General features: G+C 49.6%; 1 protein-coding gene across 2 annotated transcripts in view; it reads left to right on the forward strand.

The window, feature by feature from the left end:
- Positions 1-1,469: 1,469 nt before the first annotated feature.
- Positions 1,470-18,653, forward strand: part of epoa (erythropoietin a) — a 47,728-nt gene continuing 30,544 nt past the window's right edge. The window contains exons 1-2 of one of the 2 annotated variants that reach the window (XM_072493438.1): positions 1,470-1,893; positions 16,521-16,651. In XM_072493438.1, the coding sequence (XP_072349539.1) occupies positions 1,815-1,893; positions 16,521-16,651 (210 nt within the window). In that variant the 5' untranslated portion in view covers positions 1,470-1,814. The remainder of the gene's footprint in view (positions 1,894-16,520; positions 16,652-18,653) is intronic. The other variant, XM_072493437.1, reaches the window with a different exon arrangement.

Here is an 18,653-nt window from a genome sequence, read left to right on the forward strand (position 1 = left end):
AAAGAACCCACTCATTCTCGCCCGAGTCATATGCACCCTGTGCACCACCTTAAACTGTATCAGGCTCATCCTTGCACAAGAGGAGGTCCCGTTTACCCTTCGCAGTGCCTCACTCCATACTCCCCAATTGATCTCCCCTTCCAACTCCGCTTCCCATTTCTCCTTGATCTTCACCACCTGCTCGCCTCCCAGCTCCCCCAGCCACTTGCATATATCCTCAATTCTTCCCTCCCCTTCCACATCCGGAAGCAGCAGTCGCTCCAGCAGGGTGTATCTCGGCAACTCCCTCCAGACCTTTCGCGCAAAGTCCCTAACCTGCAGATACCTGAACTCACTCCCCCTCGGCAGCTCTACCCTCTCCCTTAGCTCCTCCAGACTGGCAAACCCTTAATAGACAATGTTAAAGCTAAGATTAATTGTATCAGTGGGAAATATGTCTTTTGGATGTTAGAAATAGTGTCGGAAGCCCTTGGGCTTTTTTGGGGTCACAAATATTTAAGGGACTAGGAACTAATCAGTGAAGAACATCGGCACATTTGCAGTCCCTCAAGCCGGCATAGTTTTTTCCCCCGACCGGTTTGACTGAAGTGATTCGCCCGTAAAGCGAGGACAGGTGAAGTGAGGTGGGTGCGGATCGCTCACAACACTGACTGTGAGAGCCGTGAGCTCCCCCTGTGTCCAGAGTGTCCCTATTTCAATTTGTTTTGATCGTTTGAAGTTGACGACAGTTCTATTAATATATAAATGATTCAGCAGTTTCTATAACTCGCTATGAAATAATTGGCGTGTGTTAAATATGTTGAATCTTATTTGTGGGGTCGTGGTTCGTGAACGAGCCCGATTTCAATCTGGAGGCACACTGAGGTGAATGAAATGAAATAAAAATCGCTTATTGTCACGAGTAGGTTTCAAATTAAGTTACTGTGAAAAGCCCCTAGTCGCCACATTCCGGCGCCTGTTCGGGGAGGCTGGTACGGGAATTGAACCGTGCTGCTGGCCTGTCTTGGTCTGCTTTCAAAGCCAGCTATTTAGCCCAGTGTGCTAAACCAGTCCCTAAGGAGGGCCACTCATGTGGACCACTCACCAGCCTGGGATGCCCCTCACTGCTTTACACTCAGTCCCTTAAGAAAAGAGGTGAGGTGAATGGGACATTCTGAATTCTCCCTCTGTGTACCCGAACAGGCGCCGGAATGTGGCGGCTAGGGAATTTTCACAGTAACTTCATTGCAGTGTTAATGTAAGCCTATTTGTGACACTAATAAAGATTATTCATATAATTTAGAGAGCCTGAATTTGTTTCTGTGTGTGTGTGTATGTTTTTCTGCTTGTGTATATGTGTGTGTCTGTGCAAATGCTGGATGACCCCTTCAGATTGTCCAGTGCTTTTTGCTTTTCCTTCAGACGCATGTACACGCAACAGCAGTGCTGGGATTTCTGCCTTAATCCATCCTCCTGCCTGTGACTGAGGCGGTGGGAGAGCCTTTGCCCCCTGTGCTCTCACTCTCTCTCTCTCAAAGGCAGGGTTTCGCAAACAGTCACACACAGAGAGCGAGTGAGAGGACCTTGGAATACAAAACCAACCAACCAACTAGTCAGTCCTCCAAAAACGGTCCTAACCTGCAGAGAGCATTTTTTGCTTGTTTTTTTTTGTGCGTGTGGGTGTTTGTTGTAAGGGGGATTTCCAAACAAACTTATCTGCCCAGCCTCCCGCCCGAGCAGCCTCCGGAAATAAGGGAGTTTAAAAATCGGGACCTGGGCTGGGGATTTTCGCAGCCAATTTCTGCATCTGCTTTTACAACGTGTAACACTGCCCAATGGGAAACAGGTTCGTCCATGGAAGCTCAAGGAATGTGATTGAAGAGGACTATGAAGTTTTGGATATGAGGATACAGGGTAAGTCCAGGGAAGGGTCGTTCATAAAACGGGACGGTCGCACCTTGAATAGGTGAAAGGGTTAAACATACACACGCACTGACTGTGACTGTGTGCAAGTGCTGAGGGAGCGTTGCAACAAGGTGGCTGTCGAGCTCAGCTGTGTGAGTTTCACCTTGTCATTTCACTTGCTTCCCCCCCCCCCCACCCCATCACCTGTCCCTTTTGAACAATGGTTAAAGCAAAATAAATAGAGAAGTTGTCACTTCCAAGGTGCCCCACTTTGCAGGCAGCTAAGTACTTTCTGGGGTGGCTGGATTGTTGGGGACGGGGAGGAAGAAGAATGTTACTCTGAGGAGCAGCAGCAGCGCCCGGTTTTGGACAGGTAGACTGGGGGGGGGGGGGGGTGACAAAGTTGCCCAGCCTCCCTCGGTTGTGACATTGACAATTTATATTTAGACCTACCAGATTCATGTCACAAAATGAGGCCTGGGTTGCCAAAGCAGTTGAGATCCCTGGTGAAAAGCGGGGCCGGGGGGGGGGGGGGGGGGGGGTGGGGTGGGGTGGGGGGTGGTAGTGGTGGAGCCCAAAAGGGAGTTTCACCAGCAATGGATTATTTTGCTTCTGGGAGGGTAGCCAAGTTGCAAGTCGTAGAGCTTTTAACGGCACAGGAAAGTGGTCCCATTGTGTCCGCGCCGGCCATCAAGCACAGTGGTTGGCACTGTGGCTTCACAGCACCAGGGTCCCCGGGTTCGATTCCTGGCTTGGGTCTCTGTCTGGTCTGTGCGGAGTCTGCACGTTCTCCCCGTGTCTGCATGGGTTTCCTCCAGGCGCTCCGGTTTCCTCCCACAAGTCCCGAGAGACGTGCTTGTTGGGTGAATTGGACATTCTGAATTCTCCCTCCATGTACCCGAACAGGTGCCGGAATGTGGCGACTAGGGGATTTTCACAGTAACTTCATTGCAGTGTTAATGTAAGACTACTTGTGACACTGATAAAGATTGTTATTATCTACTCTAATCCCATTCTCAAGCCCGTAGCCTTATTCGCTGCGGCATTTCATCTAAATACTTCTTCGATGTTGCCAGGATTCCTCGTTTCCAACATCCTTTCAGGCAGCGAGTTCCAAATTCCCATCACCCCTAAGTGAAAAAGTTTTTCCTCACATCTCCTTCCCCTCACCTTAAATCTAAACCCCTTGGTATGTGATCTCTCCGCGAAGGGTGGTTAGGAAGGAACTATTCCCCTCTGTATGCCCCTCATAATTTTGTACACCTCCCAGGTCTAGAGACACCTGGGGCAGAAGGAGCATGTGATTATGTCTGTTCCCATTGCTCGCTTTACCTGAACAGGGTGGCTAGCCTGGAATCAGAGACTGCAGCTTGAGGGGGAGGCACGGCTGACTAGGATTCTGCCCCACTCTTACAGCTTGTCACAGAGGTGCTGGATGGATTTCAGAGGTTGACAGTCAGCCCGTCACAAGGGCAACAGAGAATCAGAGATACGTCACAGCGGGTTAGCACTGCTGCCTCACGGCGCCAGTGTCCCGGGTTCTGTTCCGACCTCGGGGGACTGTCTGTCTGGAGTTTGCACCTTATCCCCGTGCCCGCGTCGGTTTCCTCCGGGTGCTCCGGTTTCCTCCCACAGTCCAAAGATGTGCAGGTTATTGGACAGCAGGGTGGCGCAGTGGTTGGCACTGTTGCCTCACGGCACCGAGGACCCGGGCTCGATCCCAGGTCACTGTCCGTGTGGAGTTTGCACATTCTCCCTGTGTTTGCGTGGGTTTCGCCCCCACAACCCCAATGTGCAGGGTAGGTGGGTTGGCCATGCTAAATTGCCCCTTCGTGTCCAAGGATGTGCAGGTTAGGTGGGGTTACAGGAATATGGTGTGCCTAGGTAGAGTGCTCTTTCAGAGGGTCGATGCAGACCCGATAGGCCGAATGGCCTCCATCTGCACCATAGTGTTTCTATGATTCTATGAAACACACGGTAGCAGAGTGGTTAGCACAGTTGCTTCGCAGCTCCAGGGTCCCAGGTTCGATTCCCTGCTTGGGTCACTATCTGTCTGCATGTTCTCCCCGTGTGTGCGTGGGTTTCCTCCGGGTGCTCTGATTTCCTCCCACAGTCCAAAGATGTGCAGGTTAGGTGGATTGGCCGTGATAAATTGTCCCTTGGTGTCCAAAACAGATTCAGTGAAGTTACTGGGTTACGGGGATAGTAGAGTGCTCTTGCCAAGGGCCGTTGCAGACTCGATCGAATGGCCTCCTTCTGCACTGTAAATTCTATCACCGGAGCAGCCATGACCTGATTGAATGGTGTAGCATGATCGAAGGACCAAATGGCCGATTCCGGCTTTGAACTTCCACGTGCTGTAGGTGTAGCAGTGCTGTTAAAGAGGGCATTCCAGGATTTTGACCCAGGGACAGTGAAGGAACGGCCGATATAATTCCCAGTCGGGGCGGTGAGTGGCTCGGAGGGGAACCTACTGGTGGTCAGGTTCCCAGGTATCTGCTGCTCTTGTCCTTCTAGATGGTAGAGGTCGTGGGTTTGGAAGGTGCTGCCTGAGGAGCCTTGGTGAGTTCCTGCAGAGCATCTTGTAGATGGTACACACGGCTGGTGCTGTGCGTCAGTGGTGGAGGGAGCGGCTGTTGGAGTTGGTGGGTGGGATTGAATAAACACTTGAAGGGGAGAAAATCGTAAGGCTATGGGGAAAGATTGGGGGAAGAGGAATTGGGAATAATTGGCTCTTTCAAAGACCTAACGCAGGCACAATGGCTTGAATTAGCCTCCTCCTTTGATGAAAAAAAGTGAGAGGCAGAGACTGAAGGAGCAAGGTTCAGGGTTCATTGACTGAAGAACTCTGTTCGTGATGATCATAGATTATAGAATTTACAGTGCAGAAGGAGGTCATTCGGCCCATCGAGCCTGCACAGGCTCTTGGGAAGAGCACCCTAACCAAGGTCAACACCTCCATCCTATCCCCATAACCCAGTAACCCCACCCAACACTAAGGGCAATTTTGGGCGCTAAGGGCAATTTAGCATGGCCAATCCACCTAACCTGCACATCTTTGGACTGTGGGAGGAAACCGGAGCACCCGGAGGAAACCCACGCAGACACGGGGGGAGAACATGCAGACTCCGCACAGACAGTGACCCAAGCCGGGAATCGAACCTGGGACCCTGGAGCTGTGAAGCAACTGTGCTAACCACTATGCTACCGTGCCGCCCATGATGCAGTGAAACTGTATGTGGGTGGGGGAGGGGGGGGGATGGAATGCATAGCATCTATTGTGTCTGTGGTGTTCCTACAGCACATTTATTGCAACACCTACAACGTATGAACAAGTATTAAAAGAGGTGTCATGTAAAACAACGGGCAGAAGGCTGGAGAGAGTCAAAGAGGTAGGATTATGGAGGTCACTGGGGAATTTAAAAGTGAGGACTTTGAACTCATTACACTGCAGGTTAGAGATGGTAAAGGTGAATGCTGTGTCGGATATGATTTGGACTGCAGTGTTTGAGAGGGTGATGCAGCCATTCTAGTGTAAAACGTCACCTATTTTGATGCCTTTATCGTGAACACAGCTCCGCATGTCCAAGTGGTTTTTGCAACCTCGCCAGGGCGTCGGAAAATTTCATTGCGATCTCGCCCTCCTTGATTAAAGTGGCACTGTCGTCACTCCTGGAGGAGCTGATTCTAGGCGTGCGTACATGTTTTTTTTTTCCGAGACCGATTCCTTTTCGGGAGGCAGGAGGAGCTGAGCTTCTGCTGTACATCATGCCACTGCCAGGAAAAGGCGATCTGGCTCTGCGGAATCTTCCGTGAGCTATCGTTCGGGTAGGATGATGTGCTGCTCCAGCTGTGCAGTCAGAGGTAGGTGGGCTCCAAGAACACCGGATGGTGGAGCATGTTGAGTGAGTGGGCAGCACGGTAGCATTGTGGATAGCACAATTGCTTCACAGCTCCAGGGTCCCAGGTTCGATTCCGGCTTGGGTCACTGTCTGTGCGGAGTCTGCACGTCCTCCCCGTGTCTGCGTGGGTTTCCTCCAGGTGCTCTGGTTTCCTCCCACAGTCCAAAGATGTGCAGGTTAGGTGGATTGGCCGTGATAAATTGCCCTTAGTGTTGGGTGGAGTTACTGGGTTATGGGGATAGGGTGGAGGTGTTGACCTTGTGTGGGGTGCTCTTTCCAAGAGCCGGTGCAGACTCGGTGGGCCGAATGGCCTCCTTCTGCACTGTAAATTCTATGTATGTCTATGTATGAGTTGAAATCTGGAATCCAGGGGCTAGTGGAGAAGACTGTTGAGCTAAGAAAGAAAGGCTTGCATTTATATAGCGCCTTTCAGCTAATTAATGCTGCTTTACAGCTAATTAAGCATTTTTTGAATGTAGTTATTGCTGTAATGTCAGAAGCGTGGCTGCTCATTTAGTAGAATCCAGGTAATCAGTTCTCACTGATGCACATTGAGGAATAAATTTCTGGCCTGGATTGCACTGCCAAGTGAGGTGGTGGAGGAAGATACGTTGGCAACCTTTAAGACCTATCTGGACAGCCACATGAACAGACGGGGTATAGAAGGATACAGACACGTGATCGGCGCAGGCTTGGAGGGCCGAAGGGCCTCTTCCTGTGCTGTATTGTTCTTTGTTCTAACGCTCACCCAAATGGTTCATTGGCCAAATGCACGACCCGGCGTGTAGCTCCGGTGTTCAGAGCAGGAAATTTGTTCTCAGCCCAAAGCCGTTGATCGGTCTTGACCTGGGTAGAAATAGGGGCTGCGGTTGGCTTCATTTGGTTCAGCCAGCGGGTGTGGGGGTGGGGTGGGATCAGCCAGGGTCCCTGTTGTTGCAGTGATGTCCAGTGACCCCGATTTGAAAGTGCCTGCATGTGGACATTGGGCGCAGAGAGAATGCAGCTCCGTTGTTATGCTGAAGCAGTAGATTCGTCCACGAATGTCCGTGAACAAAGTTCACCGGCCAGCAATAAGCAAATGAGCTCGGCAGTACTTTGTTTTTTTTAAAGAGTGGTTGTACTGAGAAACTGTCACGACTCGATGACGCTTGGAAAATGTTTTCACACAGCGGGTGGTCGGGATAAGAAGTAAGTTGCCTGAGTGTGTGGTGAAGGTAGGACAATCGGGGCATTGAAGAGGGAATTGGCGGGCAGCACGGTGGTGCAGTGGGTTAGCCCTTCTGCCTCACGGCGCCGAGGTCCCAGGTTCGATCCCGGCTCTGGGTCACTGTCCGTGTGGAGTTTGCACATTCTCCCCGTGTTTGCGTGGGTTTCGCCCCCACAACCCAAAGATGTGCAGGGTGGGTGGATTGGCCGCGCTAAATTGCCCCTTAATTGGAGAAAATGAATTGGGTACTCTAAATTTATTTTTTAAAAACAGAGGGAATTGGATTGTCAGCTGAACTATGGGGTACAGGCAGGGGAGCGGCCCTTGGCGAATCACTCCTTTGGAGAGCAGCACATCTAAACAAGCCGAATGACCTCCTTCTGTGCTGTAGCTGTTCTGTGAAACACGGCAGCTCATTTGTGCACAGCAGGCTCCCACAACCAGCAATGTAATAATGACCAGTTACTGGATATTGGTTGAGGGATGTATACTGACCCACGATACCAAGAAGGTTGTCTTCAAAACGGGATGGTTTGAGACCAGATGACGCCTCTGATTGACGTTGCATCCAGAAGATTCAGGGTGAATCATTTCGGACAGAAATGAGGAGACATGTCTTCACCCAAGGAGAGGAGAGCCTGTGGAATTCATTACCACAGGAAGTAGTTGATGCTAAAACATTGAATATATTCAAGAGGTGGCTAGATGTAGCATTTGGGGCGAAGGTTATGGAGGAGAATGGGGAGAAAGAAAGCAGGATTAGGCTATTGAGTTGGATGATCAGCCATGATGGTGATGAATGACGGAGCAGGCTCGAAGGGCCAAAAGGCCTCCTCCTGCTCCTATCTTCCATGTAATTATTTATGTATCTACCACTGTCATTTCAGGACTCCCTTGGTGCTGCCAATCTAGATCTTTGTACTCGAGTGTCTCGATTAGGACTTGAATGCCAGAACTTTTGGGTGCAGAGGCTAGAGTAGTCTCAACTAAACCAGGGCTGAACAGGGAACACTAGCTCTCTAGAGCTGAGACCCATTCTATTACTCATTGAACTAGAACCATGGAACCTTCCTAGTCCATATAGTTCAGCTACTGAATAAATGCACTGAGCCAGTGGAAAGCTCTCCCCATTGCACAGTATCCCTGGATAATAGTAGCGGGCCTAGACAATTACAACAAAAGGTTGTAATTTATATCATAACTTTAGCATAGTAAATCATCTTGGGCTGCTCTCTGGGATCGTAATCAAACAAAGATTGACACCAAATCTCCCCTTGTGGTAGAGTCTAGGACCAGAGGGCAGAATCTCAGAGTAAGAGGGTCACCCATTTAAAACAGGGAGGAGGAATTTCCTCTCTCAGAGGGGAGTGAATCTGTGGAATTCTTTACCGCAGAGAGCTGTAGAGGCAGGGTCGTGAAGTATGTTCAAGGCAAGATAGATTATTAATCAGTGAGGGGATCGAGGGTTAAGGTGGGAAAGTGGAGTTGAGGATTATCGTATCAGTCACAATCTCATCGATGGGTCAAATGGCCGATTTCTGCTCCTACTTCTTATGGTCTATTGAATCAAAAGGAAGGAGGACCTTAACGGAGGGAGGAGGCTAAAGTGGGACTTTTAGGGATTGTACCCCAGAGCTGGATGGCGGTAGGTAGGCATAGCCACCAATTGGTGCCAGTCGACAGCGTGGTGTGAGGAAATACGGGAGTGTAGACATTGACTAATTCCTCTTTTTGACTTGGCCCTGCTCATGGGTTGGCTAACGAGGCTTTGGAATTTGTCATCGAGGGATTCTTGTCCTCTAGTGCCGTGATCATGGTGGAAAGCTAGACTAAGCAGACAATAGTTGTCGAGGTGAAAGACATGGAGACATTTAAGGAGAAGTAAGATAAGCACATCAGGAGAAAGGAATAAAAGGATATGTTGATAGAGTTGATGGGACAAAGAGAGGCCCCTGCGGAGCATAGGCAGCGGTCTAGACCATTTGCGCCAAATAGCTTGTTTCCGTGTTTCATTCTATGATCTGAAACCTGCACTCATAAAACTGGGGCTAGCAACGGCTCTCTCCTTATATTGACGAAAGACTACGTGGGACTCCTATTAATTTACTTCCCAATGTGCGTCAGGCACAACATGTTGATCCTTCTTGGTGCAGTGGCCCCTGGGAAATTGGCATTGGAACACCTCGCCATCAGCTTTTTAATTGGACGATCTACGCCGCGTCCCTCTGGCTCTTTTAGGGTTTCGAAACACCCCATTGCCAGGTTAAGTCAGACAATCAGGTGTTATTTACTTATACGATATTACACAGAGATGCAGTGAGATGCAACAAGATACGGAGGTCATGACATTTTGAACAAAACAATAGACCCAATCGGCAGAGAAGAGTACCCTTTTTAGAACTTATTTATGATTTGACAAGTGACACGATGGCTGGGAAATTAGACTCGTGTGGAACTTTCTGAGGCAATTGGGTGATGGGAGGTATGTCCATGCGGTTGGGGCCTTCAACCAGAACTAAAAACTAAATAACCTTTTGCCCGTGTTTTATGCAGGGGGAATCATTTTTGCATTTTGGACATTTTAAAAAAATCAGTCGTCAAACTAAAGACACGCAAGATCCTACACCTTCAGATGATTTTAAAATCTTATGAACATGAAATGAAAATGAAAATCGCTTATTGTCACGAGTAGGCTTCAATGAAGTTACTGTGAAAAGCCCCTAGTCGCCACATTCCGGCGCCTGTTCGGGGAGGCTGTTACGGGAATCGAACCGTGCTGCTGGCCTGCCTTGGTCTGCTTTCAAAGCCAGCGATTTAGCCCAGTGAGCTAAACAACTTGGCCCCTCAAGCCTGCTCTGCCATTCATCAAGGTCACGGCCGCTCCAATTGTAACCTCGACCCATGTTCCGGCCAACTGATAACCTTTCACCCTACTGATAACCTTTCACCCTATTGATAACCTTTCACCGCCCCCCCCTTGTTAATCAAGAATCTATCCAGTTCTACCTCAGAAAAATATTCAGAGATTTTGCTTCCACTGCCTTTTGAGAAAGAGTTCCGGAAAATCACCACCTCTGGGAGGGAGAAAGAATTCTCCTCATCTCCGTCTTAAAGGGGTGACCTCCTTATTTTTAAACATTGACCCCCCCCCTATATCTAGATTCTCCCACAAGAGGAAACATCCTTTCCACATCCACCCTGACAACACCCCCTCAGGATCTTAAAGGGTTTCGATCGAGTCGCCTCTCACTCTTCAAACTCCAGCGGATACAAACCCAACCTCCCCAACCTTTCCTCATCAGACAGCCCGCCCGTTCCTGGGATTAGTCGGGTAAACCCTCTCTGAACTGCTCCTGACGTATTTACATCTTCCCTTCGATAAGGAGACCAATACTGTCCACAACACCCCAGAAGTGGCCTCACCAACGCCCTGTACGACTGGAGCAGAACCTCCCTGCTTTTGTAATCCATTGCCTCTCACAATAACATTTTGTTGGTATAAAAGCTCTAGAGGCCCGAGAAGCTAAATTTAACAATATTGAATTAATTAACATAGAGTAAAGGCTGCACCACTGCTTACGACTCAAAGATCCCATTTGGGACTATCGGAAGTGGCGATCTCAGTTGGGGCCGGCTTTTAAAGGTGATGTTACGAGCATCGGCTGGGCGAGCCTCCGCCCACTAGCAGGGGAGTTGGTACTCCACCAGTCCCAGGGGGAGATCGATCGATGTGTGTGCCCTTGGGTCTCGGGAGGGTTATTATCATTATCTTTCCTAATCACTTGCTGCATGTGCATACCAGCCTTATTACTCATAAATGGACCGGTAATCAGCGAGTTTACATTTGACTACTCAAGGGTTGGTCAATCTGCGTACGTTAGCATTTCAAACGATCTACCTGCGTCCTTTTCTTTTTCTGAAAGGAGCATTTCTGAAAAGTGGCATAGACGTAAAGAAAGTTGGCCAGGACAGCCATTTTGCAATTGAGACGCATATGGGTCTGGCCCATAACCAGCTCCAGCAACACTTTAGAGACAGTGTTGGCTAAAGCCATTTTAAAACCAGAAATACAGCTCAGAAATCACTTTATTGTGTGAGCAGTTTCAGGAGAGAGAGGGAGTTGGGGGGGGGGGGGGATGGTTGGCTGTAATGAGAAAAAGCAGATTAACTATATATGACAGTGTGACTGTGAGAATGACTTTAAAGCATCTAATGCCAAAGACGCCACAGGTCCAGTTTTAACCTTGCCTGCCCAATGGAGTAGCCAAATGTTAAAACGGCACGGTAGCAGAGTGGTCCGCACTGTCGCTACACAGCTCCCAAGGTCCCAGGTTCGATTTCCGGCTTGGGTCACTGCCTGTGCGGAGTCTGCACCTTCTCCCACGTGCCTGCGTGGGTTTTCCCTGGGTGCTCCGGTTTCCTCCCACAGTCCAAAGATGTGCCATTAGGTGGATTGGCCGCGCTAAATTACCTCTTAGTGTCCAAAAAGATTGGGCGGGGTTACTGGGCTAGGGTGGAGGTGTGGTCTTAAGTAGGGTACTCTTTCTGAGGGCCGGTGCAGAGTCGATGGGCTGAATGGCCTCCTTCTCCACTGTAAATTCTATTAAAAAACAACATCATTTGGTTATCTTCATCAACGTTTGAACTCCTGCGATTTTCGGGAGCGTCCAGGCTACTGGCTACAGGCAGGCCAGGGCCTGGTTATTGTGGAAATGTCCATAGGTGGTTACAGCATAGAAGGGAGGCCCATTGTGTCCATCCCATTCAACAAAGACCTGACTACCAGAATTCCATTTTCCAGCATTTGGCCCACACCCCTGGCGGTTACGGCAGCGCGAGCGAATATCTAAGCACTTCTTAAATGTTACCAGAGTTTCTGACTCAATCCCCCTCTCAGGCAGCGAGATCCAGACTCCCACTGCCGTTTGGGTGGATGTCAGGGTCTGATCATTTGGCAAGCATCATTATGGAGGCATATGGAAGCGATTTGGAGGGAGGGTGGAGGTAGGCCTCTTTGGTTTTGTCCATTCAGGCTTGGTCTGGCTTCCACGTCCTGCCCCTAGGCTCGACCTGCCGATTTGGTCATTGACGACTTGCATTCCCCCCCCCCCCCGCCCTTTTAAATGAGGTACCATCCGAACAGAGTTCCCGGTGACTGCCTGATCAGGCAGTCAGTTGGTTCAATCCTTGAGATAGGCAGCGGTCAACCTCCTGATTGCAGCCCGTGTGGGTGGGCTTTTCGTAGAAGGGTTAGTGAGCGACAAGAGATCAGATGTACTGCGATCTGCTGAGGCACTGTGGGGGAAACAGGGAGCTTGGCAACATTCGCAAGGTCACTGCGAACCTAAAACAGAAAGCTGGAAAAACACACAAATGACCATAAAACTTGACACTGTACAGACCTTTCCTTTTACAGAGGATTGCATGGTGTGTAAGACTGCATCTTATCCATAGGACCGTGGAAACAGTGCGGTGCAGAAAAAGGCCATTCAGCCCATGTTGGCTGCGCTGGCCAAAAACAAAAGAGATAAAAGAAACGAGCCGCTCATTTCAATCCCCTTTTCCAACACTTGGTACAATCCAGATCCAGGTATCTTTCTGATGAATTGAGTGTTTCAGCCTCAACCATCAACTTAGGCAGGGGATTCCCAAAGGCCTCTGAGTGAAAAATGTTTTCCTCAACTCCCCTTCTAATCCTTCTGTCAATCATCTTAAATCTATGTCCCCCAGTAATTCAGCCCTCAACTCGTGGGGAAACGAGCCTTTCCTGTTTACCCTGTCTACGCCCCTTCGTAATTATGTCCACCTCAATCGGGTCCCCCCTCAGCCTCCTCTGGTTCTCTGGAAAACGACCCCAGCCTATTCGTGGGCAGCACGGTAGCACACGTGGCTAGCACTGTAGCTTCACAGCTCCAGGGTCCCAGGTTCGATTCCCCGCTGGGTCACTGTCTGTGCGGAGTCTGCACGTTCTCCCCGTGTGTGCGTGGGTTTCCTCCGGGTGCTCCGGTTTCCTCCCACAGTCCAAAGACGTGCAGGTTAGGTGGATTGGCCATGATAAATTGCCCCTTAGTGTCCAAAAAGGTTAAGCGGGGGTTACGGGGATCGGGTAGATACGTGGGCTTGAGAAGGCTGCTCTTTGTAAGAACCGGTGCAGACTCGATGGGCCCAATGGCCTCCTTCTGCACTGACCTATGAAGTGAGAGACATGGGGAGTGCCTTTCCACAGGTCCTTGAAGGTGGGTGGACAGGGTGGTCAGGCAAGCAGATGGAGTGCTTCCCTTTATGGGGTGAGGTGTTGAATACGAAAGCGGGTGTAATCGTGGAACGGTGTAGAACGCAGGTTAGGTCACGGCTGGAGCTTGTTGCACAGTTCTGGTGTCGAGAGTGCAGGGGAGATTTGCAAGAACGTTTCCACGGCTTGAAAATTGCTACCCGGAGCACCCGGAGGAAACCCACACACGGGGTGAACATGCAGACCCCACCATACTTCTCAACGGGTGGGATTTCCACCCCCTCCCCCATGCCGTGATTTGCAGAGGGGGCTGGTGGTGGGATCCAACGTGGGCAAGTGCGAGGTCTTGCACTTTGGAAAAAAGAATAGAGGCATGGACTATTTTCTAAACGGTGACAAAATTCATAATGCTGAAGTGCAAAGGGACTTGGGAGTCCTTGTCCAGGATTCTCTAAAGGTAAACTTGCAGGTTGAGTCCGTAATTAAGAAAGCAAATGCAATGTTGTCATTCATCTCAAGAGGCTTGGAATATAAAAGCAGGGATGTACTTCTGAAGCTTTATAAAGCATTAGTTAGGCCCCATTTAGAATACTGTGAGCAATTCTGGGCCCCACACCTCAGGAAGGACATACTGGCACTGGAGCGGGTCCAGCGGAGATTCACACGGATGATCCCAGGAATGGTAGGCCTAACATACGATGAACGTCTGAGGATCCTGGGATTATATTAATTGGAGTTTAGGAGGTTGAGGGGAGATCTAATAGAAACTTACAAGATAATGAATGGCTTAGATAGGGTGGATGTAGGGAAGTTGTTTCCATTAGCAGGGGAGACTAGGACCCGGGGGCACAGCCTTAGAATAAAAGGGAGTCACTTTAGAACAGAGATGAGGAGAAATTTCTTCAGCCAGAGAGTGGTGGGTCTGTGGAATTCATTGCCACAGAGGGCGGTGGAGGCCGGGACGTTGAGTGTCTTTAAGACAGAAGTTGATAAATTCTTGATTTCTCGAGGAATTAAGGGCTATGGAGAGAGAGCGGGTAAATGGAGTTGAAATCAGCCATGATTGAATGGCGGAGTGGACTCGATGGGCCGAATGGCCTTACTTCCGCTCCTATGTCTTATGGTCTTATCCCGCTGCTGACCGGGTGGAAATTCCCACCCAATATCTTCCCGTTTATTGAGTATCCCCTTGCTTTGTTTGCCCTCCCCGACCTGAAGCATAAACCCGTGAGCGCCAATAGAGAGGAGCACCTGATTCCATCAGTATGGCAAAATCTATATTCTAACTCACTGACCCAGAACTCTCACTCCCCTGGGCCAACTGAGGGGACCTTCCAGAGGAGATTTACCAGAATGTTGCCTGGTATGGAGGGAAGATCTTATGAGGAAAGGCTGAGGGACTTGAGGCTGTTTTCGTTAGAGAGAAGAAGGTTAAGAGGTGACTTAATTGAGCCAGACAAGATGATCAGAGGATTGGATAGGGTGGACAGTGAGAGCCTTTTTCCTCGGATGGTGATGTCTAGCACGAGGGGACATAGCTTTAAATTGAGGGGCGATAGATATAAGACAGATGTCAGAGGTAGGTTCTTTACTCAGAGAGTAGTAAGGGCGTGGAATGCCCTGCCTGCAACAGTAGTGGACTCGCCAACACTAAGGGCATTCAAATGGTCATTGGATAGACATATGGATGATAAGGGAATAGTGTAGATGGGCTTTAGAGTGGTTTCACAGGTCGGCGCAACATCGAGGGCCGAAGGGCCTGTACTGCGCTGTAATGTTCTATGTTCTATGTTCCACAACCTTGGATGATATAGTATGATTCAGCAACCCTGATCCTAATTTGTCAGCTGGGAACGATAGGAGACCATTCAGCCCATTGGAAGTCCCCTTTCAACTAACCTCAGACCATACGTTAGCCGCCCTCAAAGACATGTAGACAAAGTCAGTCAGGCCTCCTCCTCTACAGGTAACCATGGTCAAAATGTTGTGATATTCACCTGACATTGCAGTGTACATACTTCACCCATTAGCACCCATAGAGTGAGAAAATGATATTCGCAAAGTCATCTTGTTTCCACTTTGTTGGTGCAATGACCAACCCGAGACTGATCCCTCCATTTATTGGGCGTGTGGCGACCACAGATGGGGGCCAACCAGCTGAGTCAATCCTGGTCCTTGCTTTGGTGCACAGCACATTGTCCAGCCAGGCCTGCGGTGTGCGATGGCTCCTCGTCAAGTCTGCGTTCCTTCCATGGCGCCGAGGTCCCGGGTTCGATCCCGGCCCCGGGTCGCTGTCCGTGTGGAGTTTGCACGCTCTCCCCGTGTCTGCGTGGGTCCCACCCCCACAACCCAAAGATGTGCAGGGTGTAGGTGGATTGGCCACGCTGAATTGGACATTTTATCAAATAAAAGTCTGCATTCCTTGTAACGAAGTACTTGGGTTCCCTTTGATACCTTCCTGGAGCAAGACTCAGTCGATACTGTGTGCATGTGGCACCGGCCCTCCCACCATACTCTGCATATGTGCAGGTTAGGTGGGGTCACGGGGATAGAACAAACAAAGAACAAAGAAATGTACAGCACAGGAACAGGCCCTTCGGCCCTCCAAGCCCGTGCCGACCATGCTGCCCGTCTAAACTACAATCTTCTACGCTTCCTGGGTCCGTATCCCTCTATTCCCATCCTATTCATATATTTGTCAAGATGCCCCTCAAATGTCACTATCGTCCCTGCTTCCACCACCTCCTCCGGTAGCGAGTTCCAGGCACCCACTACCCTCTGCGTAAAAAACTTGCCTCGTACATCTCCTCTAAACCTTGCCCCTCGCACCTTAAACCTATGCCCCCTAGTAATTGACCCCTCTACCCTGGGGAAAAGCCTCTGACTTTCCACTCTGTCTCTGCCCCTCATAATTTTGTAGACCTCTATCAGGTCGCCCCTCAACCTCCGTCGTTCCAGTGAGAACAAACCGAGTTTATTCAACCGCTCCTCATAGCTAATGCCCTCCATACCAGGCAACATTCTGGTAAATCTCTTCTGCACCCTCTCTAAAGCCTCCACATCCTTCTGGTAGTGTGGTGACCAGAATTGAACACGATACTCCACGTGTGGCCTAACTAAGGTTCTATACAGCTGCAACATGACTTGCCAATGGCAGGGGGGTGGGCAGATGTAGGGTGTTCTCCCTCGCCAGAGGTTATATTGATGCACAAGATTATGTCGTAACTTTGGTCACATGTTAACTGATGGTTCTTTTCCTTCTCTTTTCCCCCCCTCCCCTCCCCTCCAACCCAAGGACTTTTTGCACTCCTAGTGATGTTACTCGGTTACATAAAGCCAGCCAAGTCGATTCCACTCCATCCAATCTGTGACATCAGGGTGCTGGACAAGTTCATTAGAGAGGCAAAGGATGCTACAGATTCAACGGTACGCCATTGTGTGCTCTTGTGTGGTCTGCATTTCGCGTGACTTTCAACTGTGTTTGGATCAGACACTCGGTATAAATGTCAAATCCAGAGCTCTGGTTAAGAATAACATTAGCACAAGGTTAAAGAGTCACCACTGCAGTAGCTTCTTGTGGTGTAGTTTGGAATCTACTGGATATGATGAGTATGTGTGCATTGTGTCGATGTCTGGCCAAGACAACTTTAAACCCAGCTAGCACTCGCTGTTTCGAGTCCCTCAGAAACAATGGACACTTGGGTGAGATCCCGGGAAGGTGGTGGGCGGGGTGGGGGTGGTGGGTGGGGGGGGGCGCCTCTTAGCGCCAGGGACCCAGGTTCAATTCCGGCCTTGGGTGACTGTGTGGAGTTTGCACATTTTACCTAGGTCTGCGTAGGCTTCCTCCAGGTGCTCCGGTTTCCTCCCACAGTCCAAATCCAAAGATGTGCAGGTTAAGTGGATTGGCCATGCTAAAATTGCCCCTTGGTGTCCAAAGATGGGCAGGTTAGGTGGGATCACGGGGATAGGGCAGGGAGATGGGCATATGTAGAGTGTTCTTTCAGAGGGTTGGTGCAGACTCAATGGGCTGAATGGCCTCCTTCTGCACTGTAGGTCTTCCATGAATTCTTCTGTAGTAACTAGACCAAAATATTCCCATCTCCTGTGAGGCCCCACAATGCAACTCCAACTGGCAATGTGAAATTAGCACAAATGGAAAAGTAACGTTAAACTCGATATCAGTGAAAATGGCAGTCGTCTAGGATTATCTTCTCTGGAATTTAAAAGGTATTTAAGAGGAAATGGGTTATTTGACTGACTTTTTATGCTATTAAGGAAAACAGCATGGTAGCACAGTGGTTAGCACTGCTGCCTGACAGCGCCAGGGACCGGGTTCAATTCCCCGCTGGGTCACTGTGCGGGGTCTGCACGTTCTCCCCCGTGTGTGCGTGGGTTTTCTCCGGGTGCTCTGGTTTCCTCCCACAGTCCAAAGATGTGAAAGTTATGTGGATTGGCCATGATAAATTGTCCTTGGTGTCCAAAGATGTGCAGGTTAGGTGGATTGGCCGTGCTAAATTACCCCTTAGCATCCAGGGATGTGAAGGTTAGATTATGGGGCTGCAGGGATAGGGTGGGATGTGGGTCGATGCAGAGACGATGGGCCGAATGGCCTCCTTCTGTACTGTAGTAACCCCTGATTCCATGATCTCCATGAGGTAGGATGAGGAGAGAGAAACTATTTCTGTGGGATGAAGAGTCCAGGATTAGGGGGTAGAGTCAAAGATTTGAGCCAGGAATGAAATTCGGAAGCACTTCTAAACGCAAAGATACAGAAGAAGTTTGGAACTCCTTATGCAAATGGCAGATGTTGCAGAATCAATTGCTAATTTTAAAACTGAGATTGATAAATTTTTGTTAATGCAAAGGGACATGGGGCAAAGGTGGGTCTGTGGAGTTCGGTAGATGAGCCACGATCTCACTGAATGGGGGAACAGGCTCAAGGGGCTGAATGGTCTCCTCCTGTTCCTAATTCCATCTGAGGAGGCAGATGACCATTCATTCCAACTTTGTGTTCCGAGTTTGTTTTGTCATGAGAACTCCTTTTATTGATCGCTGTCTTCCACCCGTTCAGAGTCTTGCATTGAGTGGTTGGGGGTGAATCTCTCCCAAGGGTTTCATCTGTTGTAAAATCCGGGGAATCCTGAAGGAATAAGGCCGTAGGATCGTCAGGTATATGAGAAGAATTAGGCCGTTTGTCCCGTCGAGTCTGCTGCGCCATTCAATCATGGCTGATATGTTTATCATCCCCATTCTCCTGCCTTCTCCCCGTAACCCCTGATCCCCTCATTAATCAAGAACCTATCTATCTCTGTCTTAAAGACACTCAGTGAATTGGCCTCCACAGCCTTCTGCGGCAAAGAGTTCCACAATTCACCACCCTCTGGCTGAAGAAATTCCTCCTCATCTCAGTGTTAAAGGATCGTCCCTT

Source organism: Scyliorhinus torazame, chromosome 31 (assembly GCF_047496885.1).
Source record: "Scyliorhinus torazame isolate Kashiwa2021f chromosome 31, sScyTor2.1, whole genome shotgun sequence".
NCBI classification, from domain to species: Eukaryota; Metazoa; Chordata; class Chondrichthyes; order Carcharhiniformes; family Scyliorhinidae; genus Scyliorhinus; species Scyliorhinus torazame.